General features: G+C 43.9%; 1 protein-coding gene and 1 long non-coding RNA gene across 2 annotated transcripts in view; one reads left to right on the forward strand and one right to left on the reverse strand.

Annotated features, from left to right (window-relative positions):
- Positions 1-1,468: 1,468 nt before the first annotated feature.
- On the reverse strand, positions 1,469-7,449 carry LOC130145059 (uncharacterized). The gene is made up of 2 exons (XR_008820358.1): positions 7,087-7,449; positions 1,469-6,852 (listed from the first exon to the last, which is right to left on the reverse strand). It is a non-coding gene; the product is annotated as an uncharacterized LOC130145059 (long non-coding RNA).
- Positions 7,450-7,799: 350 nt separating this feature from the next.
- The window catches only part of RAP2A (RAP2A, member of RAS oncogene family), a 31,124-nt gene continuing 19,733 nt past the window's right edge, over positions 7,800-19,190 (forward strand). Inside the window, exon 1 of the mRNA XM_056328282.1 lies at positions 7,800-8,336. Within this exon, the coding sequence (XP_056184257.1) occupies positions 8,023-8,336 (314 nt within the window). The 5' untranslated portion in view covers positions 7,800-8,022. The remainder of the gene's footprint in view (positions 8,337-19,190) is intronic.

Consider the following 19,190-nt stretch of genomic DNA (forward strand, 5'->3'; position numbering starts at 1 on the left):
TTGAAAGCAGTAGTCACAGGGTTGCATTTGTGTACAGCACTGAAGACCTAAAGAAGAGTATGACAGCTTTGTAGACCTCACAAACTCAGTTCCTTTTCGGTTTTCCCTTGCATGAATCTTTTCTCTGGTCTCAGAATGATTACTGACTTATTTTTACTCCACCCATAAATCACTGTTGACAAAATCCTATGTTTTGGCACAAATTTATGATATTCAGTCTTCTTAAAGGACCAGCTACTGGAATCAAGAACATGAGACTCCTGGCTTCTGTTAAAAAAAATCCCAAATGTTTAATGTATAAGGAAGCAGCAAAAAGAAACAACAATACCTAAAGACTAAAGGCAAATCCAATAGTCAGCACTGGGACACAAATCCTCATAATTTTCAAGCCTTTAATGTTTATCTTTGAAGGCCAGTGGTTAGCAACTCCTACGTTGATAAAGATCTTCTATAAAACTCACAGTTCTGAAGCATTTGGTTAAAACTTCCTGTTCCACTAATTAGAGGTTGGGCTTAACAAGCTCCCAGAAGTAGGAACTCCAGAAGACCTTCAGGTAGAAAGAGACAAGTCACTCTGCAGGTGAGACCTGCCTCCCCACATCCATATCCCCAGACTGGCTCCTACCTACACCTGCGCATTCTCTGAGGGAGGGAGTGTGGGCCCATGCCGGAGCTGGGCACACTCGTCCAGCTGTTTGTGTGTGGAGACAGGGTCAACGTAGCTGGCAAACTGGCTGCTGAGTCTTTTCCGCGGGATGTCCCATCCCCCAGGCAGCGGCCAGCCCCCTTAAAACCTGCCTCTCTGTGGTCTGCCCTTAAAACCTACCCCTCTACAGGAACCTTTCAGGGGTCTTTTGCTGTTCGACCTGGATACTCTGTGGAGCAACCAGCTTCACTGCCTAGAGCAGATGATGTAAATCCAAACATTCAGAGCAAATATGTCTATTTGGACATGCACCAAAATGACCTACCCAGTTTTAGGACACATACTGATCTAAGTTATGATTTGATTATACAAGATCAAGATTAAATGCTGCCCCTTTTAAGAAAATGTATATATAAGAAATAAACATGTGAAAAGAGTATCGGAAATCTTGTTTTAATTTACAGTGTAACAGCAATTAAGGGATCTTACGATTTAATTAAGTTCTGAATATTTTGCTCAAAGTAACCATGTAAAAGAAATATTAACTGTAATATTAAATTTTTATGGATGCCTCCAATATCTAATGTTTGTGAAATACAAGTCCCTGATGCTTATACTCTGGTTATTAAAAAGGAAGAATTAAACTTATTTCAAGTCTGACTCAGAAATAAACATGGCTATGTGACTTGTGACAGACATTGCAAGATTTGTACCTTAATAAAAAGACTATCATTATCTTCACTTTCTCTTAAGTCTTGCAATTGAATTGATTTTTGAACATCATAAGGAGAAAGAAAGAGTCAAATGGAATAATAAATTAGCTGGTTTTAGTTTAGTTTACTGTGGTTTTTTTATATCCTGAAACTGACTTCCCCTGTTTTGAACCTACATGTGAATAACAGCTATTTGACTTAACCTTATTGGCAGATGAGTATTTCTCACAAAACTTAGATATGCAATGGAAGCTTTTCATTAAAATTAATAACACCACCAAGGTTTCCCATTTGCTTTCATAGGAAGCAAAAAACTTTGTTGTGACATGCCATAATACATCAGCAGACGTCCAACAAAACTCCGCTAAGAACAGTAAAAATCAGGTCACAAGCTAAACTGTAGTATTTTCACTTAGATTTCTTGGTGCTTTGGGGAATGGTTAGATCAGATTTTCATTCTTAATAAAAAGAGGGGCCAGGAGCAATTACTCTTTTTAAATTTAACCACCATCTTAAATTAAACACGACGACCTTATTACATGACAGGCATGGCTATCTGATGCATGAAGTAGTTACAAAAATCATCAGCCCTACGCCTCGACAAGTGATCCCCTTCCTTTGAATGGTTGATCTGCAATGTCAGGAAAGAGCATTAATGACATGATAACAACAGAAAGCTGTCCTGATTTGCAGAGCTATCAAACTGGTCATCCTCTGAAATAAACCCATGGGACTGAAGATTTAGTGCTCCTTTCTGGTTAGAAAATTAAATTATGATTGAGAGAAGACTTTGGTATGCCTACTCCTATTGTCTCCATCTCTTTCAAACTGTAAAAAACAAACCCAAACCCTGGAGACTGGAGCACACAATTGAAAGCGGCAGGTATGGCAATTTAATGAGTATCTATTGGTGGAGCCACAGTAATTGTGTTCACACTTGTTGTCCTCTCTAGTTGTAAAGTAAAACGCATTAATTGAATCTCATTCTGCTGGTATGTAATCTAGTTTGTTTTCCTTCATGACACAAAACAGTCTCTTGGGAAGCAACAGGTGGGGGTCTAAACTGTTTCAAGCTGAGGACAGCGTTACCTGTGTTCCCCTTTCATGGTTGAGTCCCTGGCAGCTAGCAATTATAAAACAATTTGCATTTCTAGTCTGGATTCACTTTCTACAAATCCAGTGAGTTGAAATGGCCCAGCACAGGCGTAAGAGGGAGAAAGGCAGTGTGGGTCTGGGCAGAGTGGGGAAGCTGGCACAGAAAGCAGGCACCACTAAAGAGCCACAGAAAGTGCAAGAGACCATTTCAGATTTGGGCTCCCTGACTCTAAATATGCTTAAACGAAGGCTGTAAGTAATTTAATCTGAGGAGAAAAGAGATGCTCGCACCACATTTCCAATCAGGTGGTTTAAGATCTCCCCACTCGCATGCTTGACTGCTGAGAATCCCAAGTGCTAAAGCCTCAGTTTTGCCAAGAGTTTCCTAGCGCTCACCTCAGCTTTGTGAGCTGTCTTCCCAAAACCTGGTACCAGAACTAAAGCATGGCAATGCTGATCACCATCACTCTTAACACACTCAGTGAATCAGCTGAGCTTCAGCTCCTGTGCACCCTAGTTTACCAGAGTAGGGTGCTAAGCCTAGGATGGCACACGGGCAACCCCCTCCGCTTAGAGAACTATAAACCCAAACCAATGCAGACACTGATGACTGCAATTCATCACTGTAAATTTTGACTCTGATCTTAAAATGAGGTCTATGGAGAGCTGCTATCTCATCTTTGCACAGAGCACCCCTGACTTCAGTAAGGCTTAACACAGACACAAAAGTCAGAGCTCACACTAGGCTTCATCACCACAGAACAAAAGCATGCCGTAGTAATGCCTTCAAAACCAAGTGCTTAGATTTCCTTAACAAGAAGACAAAAGCCCCCAGCAAACTGGCCTGCAAGCAGTGAAGTTAATGAAACCTAGCTCCCATAACACGCTCTTCCAGTGCAGTAAATTAAAACCTACTCCACACCCTCCACCAGGCTGGAGACTTGCTGTCACCCGTCAGGCTCTTGGGCGATCAGAGCTGCCACCCAACCACTGCCAAACAGGATGGAGGATGTCCGATCTCCTTTCCCTTTACAAAAGCACTCAGGTGGTTAATGCTCTCCTCTAGAAACCTGCTGTTTTCATGAATAAAGATGTCAAACACCTACGGTTTTGCAGTCAGTTAAAAAATGGGACAATATTACTGCTGGGATGAAAGGGAAATTAACACTGTGATCACCTGAAAATGTGAAGGATAGAGTAAGAAAAGCCAGCCACCTTTCACTCCAGCTAGTTGCATCCTGAATTTGATAACAACTTTATGGACAGTTCTAATAAGATAATTAATTTAGCCAGAAATACTGAAGACTAAACATAATTTCAACCCTTAACACCGGCTACACTTCCTAAAATACTGTGATGACACATGGTTAGGAGCAATCCACATGAAGGCAGAACTGCATTGACAGCCTGAATGTAAAAATATGACAGTAAGGCCAGGAAACCACTGTTGTTCTTTTAACATGCACTTCAAAGAGCTCTTGACCATGGAAAACAAATATACACAAGAACAGTTTGTACAGTAGACAGGTTCTATTTCACACATCCTCTTGTGCTTCAGTGTCAGGAGACCATCATCAGCTCTCAGAGGGTGGGGCTACGGATTTCCCACTTTTTCATATTGTTCCAGCTTACATCTTGCCACTGATACCATTACTAGTGAAGAATTAGAAAACCCTGGCTTTGGAATGAAAATAGATGTTAGAGGCTTTGTTCCTCTTTCGTACACATACCCTAACATGTAGTCAGAGGCTACAACAGCTAGCAAAAACCCCTTATGAAACGGTATGTTGGTTTCTGCATAAGATAAAAATTCAATATTTATTGAGAAACTCCAGCCTACCATAAAACAGCACGGTTAGCCGCAGGCTGCTTTAGTTTGAAATAAGATAGTTCGATAGAAGACATAAAAGACTTGAGAAGCGAGCAATAAAACTGAAGTTTCTAAATCCTACAAAGCCAGCAAAACCCCAGCTGTGCAGCGCAGAGGGACCAGATGCCTCCTGAGTCTCCTGTAAGAAGCTGCAAAGGAAGTCACACTGTGAAAGCACACTGCGGGCCAAGTATTTGCCTGGCAAGCCTTGTCCAGTTCAATCTTTTGGGGCAGGAAGTTTCTCTTCCCCCGAAATTTACTTATTTCCCACACACACTCTCTCTTTGGTAAAGAACAGCCAAAACATAAGCAACGTGCATAAAAAAGACTGGCCATACCTAAATGGCCCCATGTTCTCCACCTCATTACAAATAACGCCATGTAACTGTTATTGTCTTTGTTTTCAGGGCTGAGCCTCCAGCCCTTATTAGCTCAATTTTCAAAGTTGTTGTTGTCCCCAGATGAATCAAAATCAGCCAAGGGTGAAGGCTAGAAAAACAGGGCCATGGCAAGGTGTTCAGCCTCACAAGTGAAGTGGCTAAGATCCCTGGGAAGAGTCCATTCAAGGCATCCAGCACCCTCTTCAGCTGACCATCCTGCCTCTTTTTCTTTTCCATCCTCCATGCTATATATGCACTGTCCCTCTATATTTTGGGTTTGTTCATGTTTCTTTAGTCCCTGCACACATCGCTCCACCATCATTATTAAGCGAAAAAACCCCACTTTGCTGTCCATCAAACTCAGTAATGTATGAGACCAAATGCCTGGTGTAAATCTTCACAGTGGGAGCATTCCTGTAACCTCTTTCTTAACCCTTGCCTTCTCACCCTAATGATCACCCTCAACATGAGCCAGCAGTCAACAGCTTCCTTCCGAGAAGTACCGTACATCAGGAGATTGTTACAGTCTCAGGATGAGTAAGAAGGGAGGCCCAAATCTTCTACCTTCAACACAGATCACTTAAATCTATTTTAATGTATTTTGTATGATTGTACATCATCCTCCTGTTCTGAAGTGCAGTACATTTTAAAGCCTGTTAGACATGCTCATCTTTCATTGTTCTTAACGGATGGCAAAACCTTCAGTCCTCTGACGTAGGTCTTAGTTTTCTACGTAGATTCAAACCAGTTTAGATCCACACTCTTCTACCAATATTGTTCACTAGCTTAAATGCCTTCTTGCTTGAGCTTGACTCCACCCTGCCCTATTGGTTACTCATAACGCTCCTCCGCATTTGCTTTTCCTAGATTAATCAGACAAATATTCCCAGTGTACTTTTGTAGGCAAGCTTTGTTCTTTTCCAGTAACCCTCCCAGGTGTATTTCAGTACAAGGTTTTCTTTGCTGGACATGGTTTATCAGAAGCGGGCACAGTAATGCCTCACCAGTCACCCAGAAGCTTGACTGTGTGCACAGCACAGTCACATTTGTTTTTTCACAGCCGCATTAAATCGGCAGCTTCCTTTCATTGCTGACTAATAGACCCAGGTATTTTCCCATTACTCTGCTGGAGAGTTCCTGGATTTATACAACAAATACTTACTAATACATACATGCAGTGCCTTGCATTTTGTGTGTTGACATGTTCTTGTAGGCTCATTTCTATTACTTGAAGGTCTCAAGTCACCAACAGAAATGAGATTATTCATTGAAATTATTACTCATTTCTGACAAAACTGACCAGGCTCTGCATTTACATTTACAAATGGATCCTGGCACTCCTCTGAAAACTTCCATGTATTTCTTTGGTACTGAATATATTTACACCACACAGATGCGTGGGGTTTCTGTTTTGCTTTGGTGTTTTTTGACTACATGGGCCAGCGAATAATCTTTTTTCTTCTAGACAGCCCAAAGTTATGGGCATCCTACTAAGATAAATTTGTTTTGAGGTTTTGCAGTTCAAAAAAAACCCCAAACACACACAAAGGAAAAGCCAAACAGAATGCCCAAGCAAAACACTGTAAAGCTTGGAACACTGCACGTGGCAAGTATTTAACCAAAAGACTCAGAACAGAGGACAAGTGCTCAAAAAAAGCCAGAAATCTATCTGCTATTCAAAAATTCCCAGATTGGTTTGCAAACACGAGAACAAGTCAACCGGGAAGCAGAACTGGACTTGCCCAGAAATCAGGCTGACATCTTAGGTCTTACCTAAGATGAAGACATGACAGCGCAAGGGAAGAACAGCACAGTAAGAAATGCAACCCCAGAAGTGAGCTCCTTTTCTGACAGCTTTTGGAAAGCACCTGAACAGCAGACTAAATGGCTGTGGCTGAACCTTCTCTAATGGAAGTCTCTTCTCCCTCTATCAAATCATTCCAACCAGCAATGTTTGAGGGGGAAAAAGAAAAATAGGTTGAGGAGCCTTTTTCTTAGTAGAAAGACAAGCATACAAATGTGAGCATCCTTCCAAAGCACTGCTGGCTCCCATGAGAAACTGTTAATGTCATCTCAGCTTCATTTTCATCACTGTTTAGATGGAGCCTTTTTCCTCAGACTGGACCACCATCTTTCCCGGCCCTCTGCCTGTATCAGAAGGGGATGAGGGGAGAGGCACTCATCAGCACCGATCACCTCACGGCATCCCTTGCAAGCACAGGCCGGGGTGACGGCCAGTGCGCTCCAAGGGAACGCTCACAGGGTCCGTGCGTTGGCTTCTGCGAATCCCATTTACGCTGGGATTAACAGAGCAGCCTCGGGCCCTCCGCAGGCACCTCCAGCCTCCGGAGAACTTCCGGGTTTAAAACAGCAAGGACTTACCACGCCAGAGCCCCCTCCCCAGCACACCGGGCAGCGGAACCGGGAAGCCTGCACGTGATTTCCCCTCGGGCGGCTCGGGAAGGCCTGTCCCCCCTCCCGCCCAACTACCGGGACAGAGGGCAGCGCAGGGGCCGCCGCAGCCGCCTCACCCAACCGCCCTGCACCCCCCCGGGCCATGGGCCGCTCCCGGGGCCCAGGCCGAGCGTGCGGCCCCCGCCCCCCGCCGCTGCCCCGGCACCGAGCCCCGCCGCCGCCGCCGGCCCCCGACGGGCACTTCCGGCCGCGGGGCCGCCGAGCGCCCGCCCAACCCCGCTCGCCCCCAGCCCCCGCTCCCGCTCCCATTGGCTCGTCCCGCTCAGCGCGTGACCGCTGCGCGGCCGCCGGTTGGCCCTCCGGGAAGCGCGTGCCGCGGAGCCGGCCCGAGGAGCGGGCCCGGGGCGGGGGCGGGCCGCTGTCGCCACGGCGACAGCGCCGAGCGAGGGACGGGCGGGCGGGGACGGGCGGCCGCCGCCCGCCCAGTGGCTGCTGCCGTCGGCGTCACGTGCGGCTGCCGCGCCCGCCGGTTGGCCGACGCCGTCTGGCGGGGGAGGCGGGGGAGGCGCCACGTGACGAGGCACCGCCCGCCCGCCTCCCCGCTCTTTCTTCCTCCCCAGCGCCCCCCGCCCCTCCGCGCGCGGCCGGTTGGCTGTTGCCGTGGCGACAGGGGAAGGAGGGGGCGGGGCCGGCGCCCCACCTCAGCCGCGCCGCAGCCCGTGAGCGCGGCCCCGCCGCCGGCAGCACCGCCCAGCAGCCGCCGCGGCCGGCAGCATCCGCCGGGCGGGCGAGCGGAGCGGGGGCGGCGGCGGCCGGGGCGGGGTGGCCCATGGCGGGGGGGTGAGGAGGGGCCGTCGGCAGGTGCGGGTCGGGCGGGGGGTCCGCGCTGGCGGCGGCGGGAGGATGCGCGAGTACAAGGTGGTGGTGCTGGGCTCGGGCGGGGTGGGGAAGTCGGCGCTCACGGTGCAGTTCGTGACCGGTACCTTCATCGAGAAGTACGACCCCACCATCGAGGACTTCTACCGCAAGGAGATCGAGGTGGACGCCTCCCCCTCCGTTCTGGAGATCCTGGACACGGCCGGCACCGAGCAGTTCGCCTCCATGCGGGACCTCTACATCAAGAACGGGCAGGGCTTCATCCTCGTCTACAGCCTGGTCAACCAGCAGAGCTTCCAGGACATCCGACCCATGCGCGACCAGATCATCCGCGTCAAGAGGTGACTTGCCCGGCGGCCGCTCCTCCGACGGCCGCGCCCGACGCCCACCTGCGGCCCGGCCCGCCGGGGCCTGCGGGCCGCCCGCCCCTCCCGTCCGTCCCCTCCTCCCCCGCGCCGGGCCGCCCCGCAGTGCCCGGATCTCCGGCCCGGGGGCTGCCCACGCCCCGGCCCGCTGGCCGCTCAGGTGCCTGCCCCGCCGCTTCCTTCCCTCGCCCGCCGCCCTCCCGCCTCCCCGGGCCGGCGGGACGCCCCCCTCGCCCCCGCCGGTGCCTCGGCCGCCGCCCCGGGCTCCCCGTGGGCGGGTGCCGGCTGCCAGCCGCAGGGGCGGCGAGCGGGGGCAGGGGGCTCCGGCGGCTTCCGCTGCCTCCCTGCCCGCGCCCCCCCCGCCCCCCCCCCCCCCCCCCCGCCGTCCCGGTTCGCGTTGGCGATGCGGTAAGTTTGGGGGTGCTCCTTCCTGAAATACAGCAGGCGGGCGGGCGGCAGCCTGTGCCGCGGCTGTAACCGGGGGCCGGGCCGGGACCCCCCCCGAGGGCCGGGCCGGGACCCCCCACCCCCCCCCGTGCACTTCCTTAGCGGCCGCGCCGTGGCAGATGTGCGAGGGCAGCACCCGGGTGTTTTCGTGCAGCACGGGTGTCTTCGGAGGCAGACGGAGATCTGCCTTTTCGGGATACCTGCATAGGTATTCCCGTCAACTTCCCGCTTCTCTGAAAAGTGCAGAAGGCGAGCCCCTTCCTTGGGAAGGAGATGCGGGCTGTGAGCCTTAGGCCTTACGTATGCCCGTGTTTCTCTTAAATTTCCCACGGTCGCATTGCCAGCCACTCTGCGCGGAGCAAACGCACAGTGGCGAAACACCGGTGCATACTGCCAGTTTGTTTTTATAATCGCTGCGTTGTTTAGATAATGCGTCAATCAGTTAGATGTCAGCAGCTGAAATGCAGCCAGTCACGCAAAAATAAGGGTAGATGCACCATCTGAAATCATAGCAACCGTATGGTTCGATAGTGTGGATGAGAAAATGCCGCTGGCCAGATCGTCGCAGACAGAGATCTGTTATTGCCCGTGGAGAGAGAGAGGTGGTAATTATGTCGCAGAACTGGTTGTAGCTTTGACTTGGACATCTGAAAGGGAAACCCTTGTAAATAACTTAGTTGGACCACAGCTGTTGGGTTTGCATCATAATGTGGAGTGGAGCATAAGAGGTGATAATGGGTGATAATGGCTAATCGCATGGTCGGGTATGGGCTGTTTGCAGAAACTACCATTCCAGACCAGGGCCTGGGGAAGATGTGTGTTGAAACTGGGGAGGAGGATGAGTAGGGGAAAGGGGAGGGAGGAGACAAAGCCCTGATATTTTTGGAGACTTGCAACCTTCTCATAGTAGGCATTTCTTAATGTATGTCCTAACTTTTTCACTGACGATTTCTAAAGACTAATGTAATGAAGTTATTTTGCATTTATTACAGGGAATGCGTTTTCTATATCCTCGTGATCCTTCTCACTCACACATACCTTATAGCAGAACATTTTTTTTTCTTTTAGGTTGTTAGAGTAGACTTTATTCATTAATAAATGCTTTTGGTTTTCCTGTATTTAATCACTAATATAAATTAATGTAGTCGCTGACTGCCTAGCTGTGGCTTTTGCAGCATGCATTGTGCCTTGCAGTGGAGCATCTGTATTGAGACCCCAGCTGGCAAGCTGTAGGTAGGTGAAGCAGAATAGAAAGCAACTTGTACTCCCATGGTTACGTTGACTCGGCACTGCTGAGAGTGGGTCTAAATGCTGCTCTTCTGTTTCTTCTATCATCTCTTTTACTGCAAGACTTCAGCTTTTGGTTAGGTATTTGGTGAGAGAGACATGAGCAATGTTTTAATCCTAAATTTCACTTACGCGAAGTAAACTAAAAGCAGCCGAAATCCTGAAAATTTTGAGTTGTTAAAAGGGATGTGCTGTTGACATGAAGTATTAAAAATGTAGTTTCAGCAAGTGCAGCAGATCTTTCCTTGTCAACTTACCCCCTCTGGTATTTGTGGGTGGCGGTGTTAATGTTTTAGAACTTAAGTTTGCAGGCAGTGTGGGACCTAATGTGCTTTTGACTTAAGCTTGCATCCTTTTTACCAGTCAAACTGGAAGAGTGCATATTTACAGAGGTAATATGTATCTGTACAAGGACTTCTAAATTTATAATTTACAGTTGCACAAATACATTTAATTCATGTTGAGAGACAAATGATCACAGTCCTGTGTACTTAGGGATTTTGGGTGAGATGTACCTGAAAATGGCAACTGTATGCTTATATTGATACAAAACTATGATCTAAAAATCTCTGAAATTTCCATTGTACCTGAAAACCAACAGGCCAGGTCTCTAACTGGTAGGTATCTCTGCATTTTACATGTTGTCCTTGCCTTTTTTTGGATGAAAGAATCCCTCTGTTACTACATAATTGGAGAGTAATTTTAATTGCTCTCCCCAGAAGTAGAAAAGCCAGGTGAAATTCCTTCTTCAGGTTGAGAAGCACATTTGAGACTTCTGCTTCCCTGGTCTCTTAACCGCCACATACCAGGCCAAACTAAGCTAAGGGAGTCCTTCACTCCACCTGATGAAGTTATTTTATAGGAATGAATGATGTGTTCGTGAATGAAAGAGAGGGAACAAGTGGACCTTTACTTAACTCTGAAGCTTAGTGGTTAGAAGAGGTTGAGATCACTCCTGCCAGTATAGTTTCTGTTCTCATTAAATGGCTGTTTAATATTAAAGAATGCACAAATAGACTTAGAAACAGGACTGAAATCCAGGTCTCCCGGTTTGCAGAGAAGTCTCCTAATCTAAAAACGATAAAGTCAAGCTTTCTTTTGTAGTGTGGGAGTCTTGCATCCCTTTCAGTCATTGCGCACAGTTTTATCGAGAGTGGAGGATGCCTCTGTAGCTTTTAAACAGGTAATTAAAGGTCTTTCCTGGGAATTTGTTTAAGTGTAAATCATAATTATCTTTTTCAAAGTAAATAAAACATTTTTGTCTGGGTCTTCCTAAGAATGAGTCAAGGTGCTTTTACCTTCAGTAAGAGAGCCCTGTCAGTTCTGAGTTGATGGGTGTACCCCCAGCAGCTTTGCCCAGACACAGGATGAGGAGAAAGAGGTTTCAGAAGTGCTGCCTGTACTCTTGGCTGCAGTTTCCCGCTGCACAGAATGCTGCTGGATTTGAATGAAGGATAGTGGTGGTACCAAATTACAGCTGCCATTTTTCCCTCTCTGGGTGCTGTGTCTTACAATAGTTTTTACCCAAGGAGTGGCTTGGCTACAGCTTGTGTTATACAAAGCAATTGCTTCTGCAGTCAGCTGTCCTTGCAGTGCCGGCAACTAGCCCTGCTGCTGGAACTTGTGCTTTAGTATCGGTGCATGGGGGGGCAGAAAACTGATACAAGGGAATGTGCCCTAGGCGAGTGATGCTGTTGATGCCTTGTTTTGCTGGATAAGGAGTGCAATCGGAAGGTAGGAGGGACAGAGGGGTCGTGCCCTAACATAGGGTGGTGGGTTGTACAGAGCGAGGCCAAAGGTATAGGGTTGATCTCTAGGTTTAGGAACTTAAGAGTGCCTCCCAGCTTGTTTGAAGCTGTTATCATGGATGATGACAGCTAAGTAAATGGTTTGGGAGATCCTATTCCCTGTACAATTGACTGCTTGTCTGAAATGTATTGTTCCAACTCTATAATCTTAGCATCTTGGGTACCTAGTACCAGTGTCTGGATCCCAAATATGTGCCAAATATGTCCATTAAGCCTTGTTTCTTCTGATTCTTGTAAATGCTGAGGGTTTGAACTGTTGGGAAGATGGATCATGCATAAGTATGATTTTTTTATGTAGTAGCTTTGAAGAGTATTTCTTACTTTCTGTGTAAAAGGATAGAAGGAATCAACTGTTGCTTTACTGCCTCCCTGTGAGGTATTAAAGTATGTTACCTGTGCATTTGTAGGTGCTGCAACTCTTGGACCTTCTTTCCCTCCGAAATGGATTTGCAGGCTTGGCAGCAAAGAACTGTCTGTTGTTTATGTTGCAGACAGAACTCACTGTAGTTTCAGAATGAGCTGTTTTCTGGAGAAACCTTTTATTTGTGAGAGCAAAGCTAAAATGGATGAGTGGGCCTATGCCAGCAAAGGTCTGCAGAGAAAGAACAGAAGCTGTCAAATTAAACAGTGGAAGTGGTACACACCAATTAGATATCAAGGTTTAGAAATAAGTTGTGAATATGCAGATTAAGCAGTATAATTTTTTTTGTGCGTCAAAAAAAAGAAGATAACTTCTAATGCATTCATGTTTGTCTCTTGTATGATTAGAAAGCTCTCTGAAGAGTGTGTGCTGGTATTTACTATATACTGCATTTTAGTTTTGGATATGACTCTGCCAATCTTTTTATCCCATGAAGGTGTATTTAAACCTCGTTGGGTATGTATTCTAGGTGTTTATGTAGCCTTTGATAGTGTAATTTCTCAATCTGTCCTACAGATTCCCATGAAACAGAGAGGTATTATTATTTCTATTCAAGCAGAAAACTAAAGCACAGAAATAAAAAAGGAAGCTAATTTAGAGTTCTTCACTTGCAATGGTTTCTCTAGATGTCTGACCAGTGCTTTAAAGATAGAACTGTTGTGTTCATATTTTGGAGAGTCTTAACAGATTCTACTTAAAAGCATTTTTCAAAATACCATTTTATTTCAAGTAGTGAAAAAAACCCTTTTCATTAATCTGTTGCTTTTTCTCTAGAAGGCAAAGACCAGAAAACTTAGATTGGCTGAAAATGCAGACTAAATGATGCAGGTATATTGTTATGAAATATCACAGAACTATGTCTCAGAGTTAAGAATGTTCTTTGTGGTGGTGTTTGTCATCAGGATGAAAGACTGCCCCCAGTCCAGGGACTCTGTGTGGCAATTTAAAACATACAAGAGATGTAGTTATTGAAACTTATTGTGAACTCAGCATCGTGAGTCAATGATAACTGTATTTAGTGACTTAATGGTGATTAAGTCTGGAAAACAATACTTGAAATTACAAATTGCTCAGATGTCTAGTTTGAAAATGTTGCTTTCCAGGTACTATGAAAACTAAGTATGCTTTTTTAAAGCAAGGTTGAATTTACCAATTTTCTGAAATTCCAAGTGTTTGTCATCTTTGAGAAAATACTTTTCATCTTTTGACAACTATTTAGAGAATTCTTCATAAACACTGCTGCAACCACATAAACACATTCAACCACAAAGGTGGCTCCAACCTTCCAGGAAGAAATACCTAATTGTTCGTTAGAAGTAAAACTTGGAAAACCCTATTCCTTCTGAAGTACTGTATGTAAAAGCTTGACAAATGTCTAGGGGCTTTTCACAGATGCTAGCTGTGTAGAGATGGTAGAAATAAGAACAGACTGAAATTCTGAAGTCTTTTTTTTTTTAGAAAGAGTTCCTTTTCTTGCACTAATCTCAATGCAGTGGATTGATTAGAGTACTCATCTTTACATGAAGAAGGCAGCGCAGGTAATAAGCGTGGCCCGCATTCTCTATAGAATGTCTGGCCAAGCTGCCAGCTGCTCCTGTGCACTCATCAGATGAAATTTAGCACTTTATTGGAATAACAGATTAATAGATTTTAAATCCTGTCAAATACTTCTACATTTTTCTGAGAAAATGTAGGCACCTGGATGAAATTCTGAAATGGTGCAGACATCAGCCATTGTGTTAAAATATTTCAATACAGTAGAAGAGCTATACCAGACTCTTATTTTTGTTGGTTGGTTGGTTGGTGGGGTTTTTGTTGCCTTTTTTTTTTGTTTGTTATTTTCCTTTAAGGGACACCTATGGATAGCTGTTTCTCATAGGAGAACCTTATCAATTCACAAGAAGGAATGGCAAATATTTTAAGCATCTGTAGAGATACAAAGATGTGGAAGGCACAAGTAGTCAGTTGTATCTAATTGACCCAGTATATAACATCAGAACCTTCAGCTATATGGCCATCTCTTGTGTCTTATTGGGGAACTGATACATAGACTGTCCCCTAGAAAGTGTAACTAAACAGAGGCTAATTGACTCTGTAGAGTACAGGTTTGTAGAATATAGGACATTACTATAAAATCAGAGTTTAAAACTAAAATCTTTAGTTTCTTTTTGTGCTCTGATTTTTTAAAAATAACTTTACAATACTTCTTTCTGGTTCTGTAGAGTTTATGTAATTTTTTTTGTGAATCTGCCTTTGTTTTAATTCAAAAATTAATGAACTAATTCTATCAGACCAAAAATGTAGGTTTCTTGATTTGACTGGGTAGTCATAAATAGACAATCCTCTGAAAAGTGTCTCTGTCAGTGTGCAATTTTAAGCTATAGAAGATTATTTAAACGTTGCCTGGTGTAGTCTTGAACTTGGCTATTTCAAGTTGCTCATGCATCTTTGGAACATATTACCTTGAATGTTTTCCTGTAGAAGCTTTTGAATTAAATTCCATACTTGCAGAGTTCTCTTCATTCCCCTCTACCCTCCGCTTTCTTGATAATCTGAAATACTCGTGCTGCTTTGAGTTACTTTTGGTTGAAACCATGAAAATTTGAGAAAATGTATATAACCAGAGTCTTAAATGTATTGGGGTTTTCTTTTTTGTTCCTCCTCCTTCCCCCCCCCCCCCCCAACTAATTGTGTAGGTATTATTTTTGAAGATGTATTTATTTGTCTTTGTAAGGTAAAGTGACATGATAGTTTCCATATGTGGGCACTGAAAATAGATCTTTTTATCCTCTCCTCCTTTTTAGGTGTCCTTTGGGCTTGTATTGAAAAAGCCAGGTAGGCAAGCTCCTTTTGCATGTGTGTTTAGATTGTGCTAGTTTAGAGTATAGCGTATATTTTTTATGATGCCTGTATCGCTTAGCATCATTTTTCTTTTTGGATCTTAATTGCTACTGTAGTTCACGTTATCATAGAGGTGTGTGAATAAATTTGGATAGTGACAGTTATCAAATAGTAGAACAGTATGTAGCAATACTTTTAAATTTGTTTTCAGTTGTGCAGTGTTGCTTGATTGTGTCTGTGTTTTTAAAAATGCCATTTAATGTGTTAAAGAACAAATATACCAGTGACTTCAATGGCTTTCGTAGTTCAGTACAATAATATAGCATTAACGCTTGGGATTGAATGTTTTCTATCTTGCTCTTCATTAAGCTGTTTTGACACAGATTTTTTTGCAATGAATATTTGGAAAACTTTATTAAAAAAAAATCACTGCTCATTAGAATTTCTGTTTTGCCTTTGAATTTCTGTTTTGCCTAGAGGACAATAATTCTTTAAATACTGTTTTTTATAGCCAACACAGTTGGCAGTAACTTTCATCTTTTCTTTCAAAATAACCACAATTCTCTACTCTTCCGTTGGATAGTATGTAGATAGAAACAAATTTTGTTGTTTGGTCATATGTAAAACAATCTGGGTAACAGTATGTTTAGTTAAAATTCTTATGTTAGCAGGCATGCTATTTGGACTGAAATTTCAGAAATAGACTTTCTTTGGCGATTGGAAGTTTTTTGGGTGAAAATTTGAAACATCTGAGTGGATGGCTCTCCCAAAAATTGTTAAATCCATTCCTTTCCCAGTTTTTCCCTTAATAATTTAGTGTCAGATTATTTATTTTTGCACCTAAGAACAAACCTGGGGTTTACTGGTTATTTCATTTCAGAAATATTGCAAATGTTGTTCCAATATCCGCCCTCTTTTCTTTTTTTTTTTTTCCTCCTTGTAAATTGTGTAGGTGGTGTGCGATGATAACGTTTTGAGAGAGAATAGGGAAGCAATTGGGACTGCAGTGCTAAATTATCCTGGCACGTAGTGACTTGTACAAAGATTTATGTGATTGTTAAGGTAACAAGAACTATAGCTATCTGCTTCTTCATGTTCTCTTATTCATTAGCTTCCTGCTGGTCTGTTGGGGTGTTTCTTTGGTCGTTTTTTTGTTTTGTTTTTCCAGAGGTTTCCAATACAGCACTACTATTCCATTTTTGCTGCACTAAGGCAAACAGTATAGTCTAGATACAGTTTACAATGCAACTTGAATGCTTTCTTTGTCCATGGGTTGCATTTTAGCAGCTGTGTTGTCTTAAATCCTAGTCTAGACAAGAGAATTAAAGGTGTGATATGAGCATGTTATCCTTTCCCAACATTAATGTCATGGGGCTAGCTCAATTAGTTGGTGCTGTACGCTTTAAAAATGCAATGGTGACAGAATTTTAATTCTTGCCTTGATTAGGCCTAGACTAGGTGAAAGATCAGGTAAAGGACAAAAAAAAAAAGAAGAGTAAGTGTTTTTAGAGTTGATTAGCTATTTTTGAAATATCACTTGTGTCATGTAGATAGAGCTTTAATGACTTTTAAAATATTGTTGTTCTGTAAAAAGTTAGGATAATGAGGCAGACATTAAAGCATTTAAAGATACTAGAATATAAGAGCTTATAATACTGGTTTGGGGTAAAATAAAATACAACTCTTACTTTATAGAATGGTTTGGTGACTTCCCATTATTGTTTTGTTTAGCAGGTAGTCACCTTAACTAAAAGATTAATAGTGTTTGAGATTTCCATGTAAGTATCCACTCAACTACAGTTTAATTTGAACTGGAAATGAATTGGATGAGGGTGCTGAACTTAAGTACTCTGAATGTTGTGAAGAAGAGCTTTGGTCCTGGATTTTTGATTAATTGCAAGAAAAGATGCTTTCAGGAAATAGGCTCTGGGCTATATGTGTGCTTGCTGTGATGAGCAAGGTTTGGTAGGAGAATGTTTGTACTGTTTGCCCTCTTACTCCTAATATATTTTACAGTGTAGAGGATAAGCCAGGACTGATCAACCTACTTCATCTGATTAGATCTGGTTGTAGTTTCCCACGCTGCTGTAACGTCTTTTTTAACTGCTATACAAAATCTTACTTGAAATGTTTCCTAAATGTGCAAATAATTGGAATGCTTTTTTCTTCTGAAAAAGCCATGAACTTTATAAGACCTATCTAGAAATGCATAAATTCTTTCCTCTAGAATTTATTTTTCTTTTGAAACTTTCTTTCCATGTTTTCAATTTCTTTTTTAAATTTTAGAAGATAGGTTTTGTCAGAACAGAACAATGGATATGAAATATCTGGGGGTTATACAATTTCCCCCAAAAGTTATGAACAAGCGTGGAAAAAAAATAGTGGTTTTGGTTTTCTACCCACCTCTGTATTTTTTAATTGCATTTGGTCGTGATGCAGAATCCTGGACATGTGTGGGTTTTTTTGAACTACATGACAGCTGTCCTTATTTGTATACTGTTCTTAAGAAGGTTTTTCAGCTTGTGGATCACTTTCTACTGCCAAAAGGACTTGACATTGTAAAGGGCTTTCCTAGTAGTAGTCTTCAACCTCCAGGTTCAAAATTTGCCCCTCTTCTGCTGTAGTAATTCTGCTGAAAACCAGTCAACTGGTGGTGCGTTTTGTGTTTGTGGTTTAGGTTGTGGAGTCTTTTAACTTTAGAAATTCAATTATTTTCAAAAGAATTTGGAGAGCAGAAGTTGGTCACCTTGAACTGTTCCTTCTAGAGCATTTTATCAGATGCCTTTCACCCCCACCCCCAAAAAAATAAACTTTAAAAAAATCTTAACTGGCCTGAGTGCTTCTCAGTCTCCGATCAAATCCAGGCTCTCTATCTTGCTGCTTAAAGAAGGCATCTGCTCTGCTAGTCTCAGGAGCAGTTAGATTCTTGGTAGCTGACATGCAGGTTACTCCCTACAATGCCTGGAAGAAAGAAGCATGAGTCACCTTCTGCTGGGTTAACGTTGCGGTCCACAATCAAAATCCAAGCAGTAATTTGGAACGAATTCTCCCATTGCTTTCGTCCACTTGGGTGTGGTGTCAGATCTGGGGAGGAGAGTGGTGGGGAGTGTCAGCATAGAACCACTTAAATCTGTTTGATCTGCATGGATTCTTTAAGAGAGAACCTCCTTGGTATACAGTGGGGGTTTTGGGGGTAGGAGAGGCTGGTTTTGTTTTTCTGCCAAGCATGCAGGATGCTGTCTAAAGCAGGCAGTCACCTGGCGGTGAGCTTCTGAACTTGCAATGCACCGGAGGAGATGTGTGGAATTTCACCCCTGCATGCCCCAGTGTCAGCCTTCACTTTTCTTGCATTTCATTGAGAAAAAAATGGGTCTTGCAACATAGCTTAGTGTTTCTCTTCTGTGTCAGTTCTTTAGGAATATGCTTTGCTCTGGGGTGGCTGGTCCTGTTGCAGCAAAGCGTTTGAACTATCTCCTTGTTATGTACAATCTCTCCTCTTGAAAGGCAGGCCCTGTCGCTGATCAAAACACTTAAATTCTAAAAGAATGGGAGAAAAATGGAAGCAGTTATGTCATCATGGAGCAATAGCTGACCTTTCCTGGAATGCTGTATTCACCTGGACTAGGGGAGTCTTCTAGTGACCATTCTCTGTATGGGATATTGATTTTCCATTTTGGCAGCGACTTCTTAATCTAAAGTGAATAAGCAGTCCTGAGAAATCCCTGGGTTTCAGTCCCTAGTATCTTTCTTCAGCTTGGGCACCTGATGTTTTCTTGTTGTTGTTCCCTCAGGATTTTTGAATTTGCCTTCATAGGGGCTCATCTTCAGCAGAAAAACTGAAGAGTATTTTCTCAACCTCACTTGTAGCTTAGTGCTTAGAGCAGTCGTCTGGGAAAAACAAATGTGAAACTCTACGACTGAAGAAAGGGGTACGGTGCACGTCTTTTGCCTCTGTGATCGGTGCTGTGGTTGCTGTATGTACTGCTGCCTTACATGTGAGAAACAGGGTTGCAGCTACTTGCTTTT

Source organism: Falco biarmicus, chromosome 2, assembly GCF_023638135.1.
Source record: "Falco biarmicus isolate bFalBia1 chromosome 2, bFalBia1.pri, whole genome shotgun sequence".
NCBI lineage: Eukaryota > Metazoa > Chordata > Aves > Falconiformes > Falconidae > Falco > Falco biarmicus.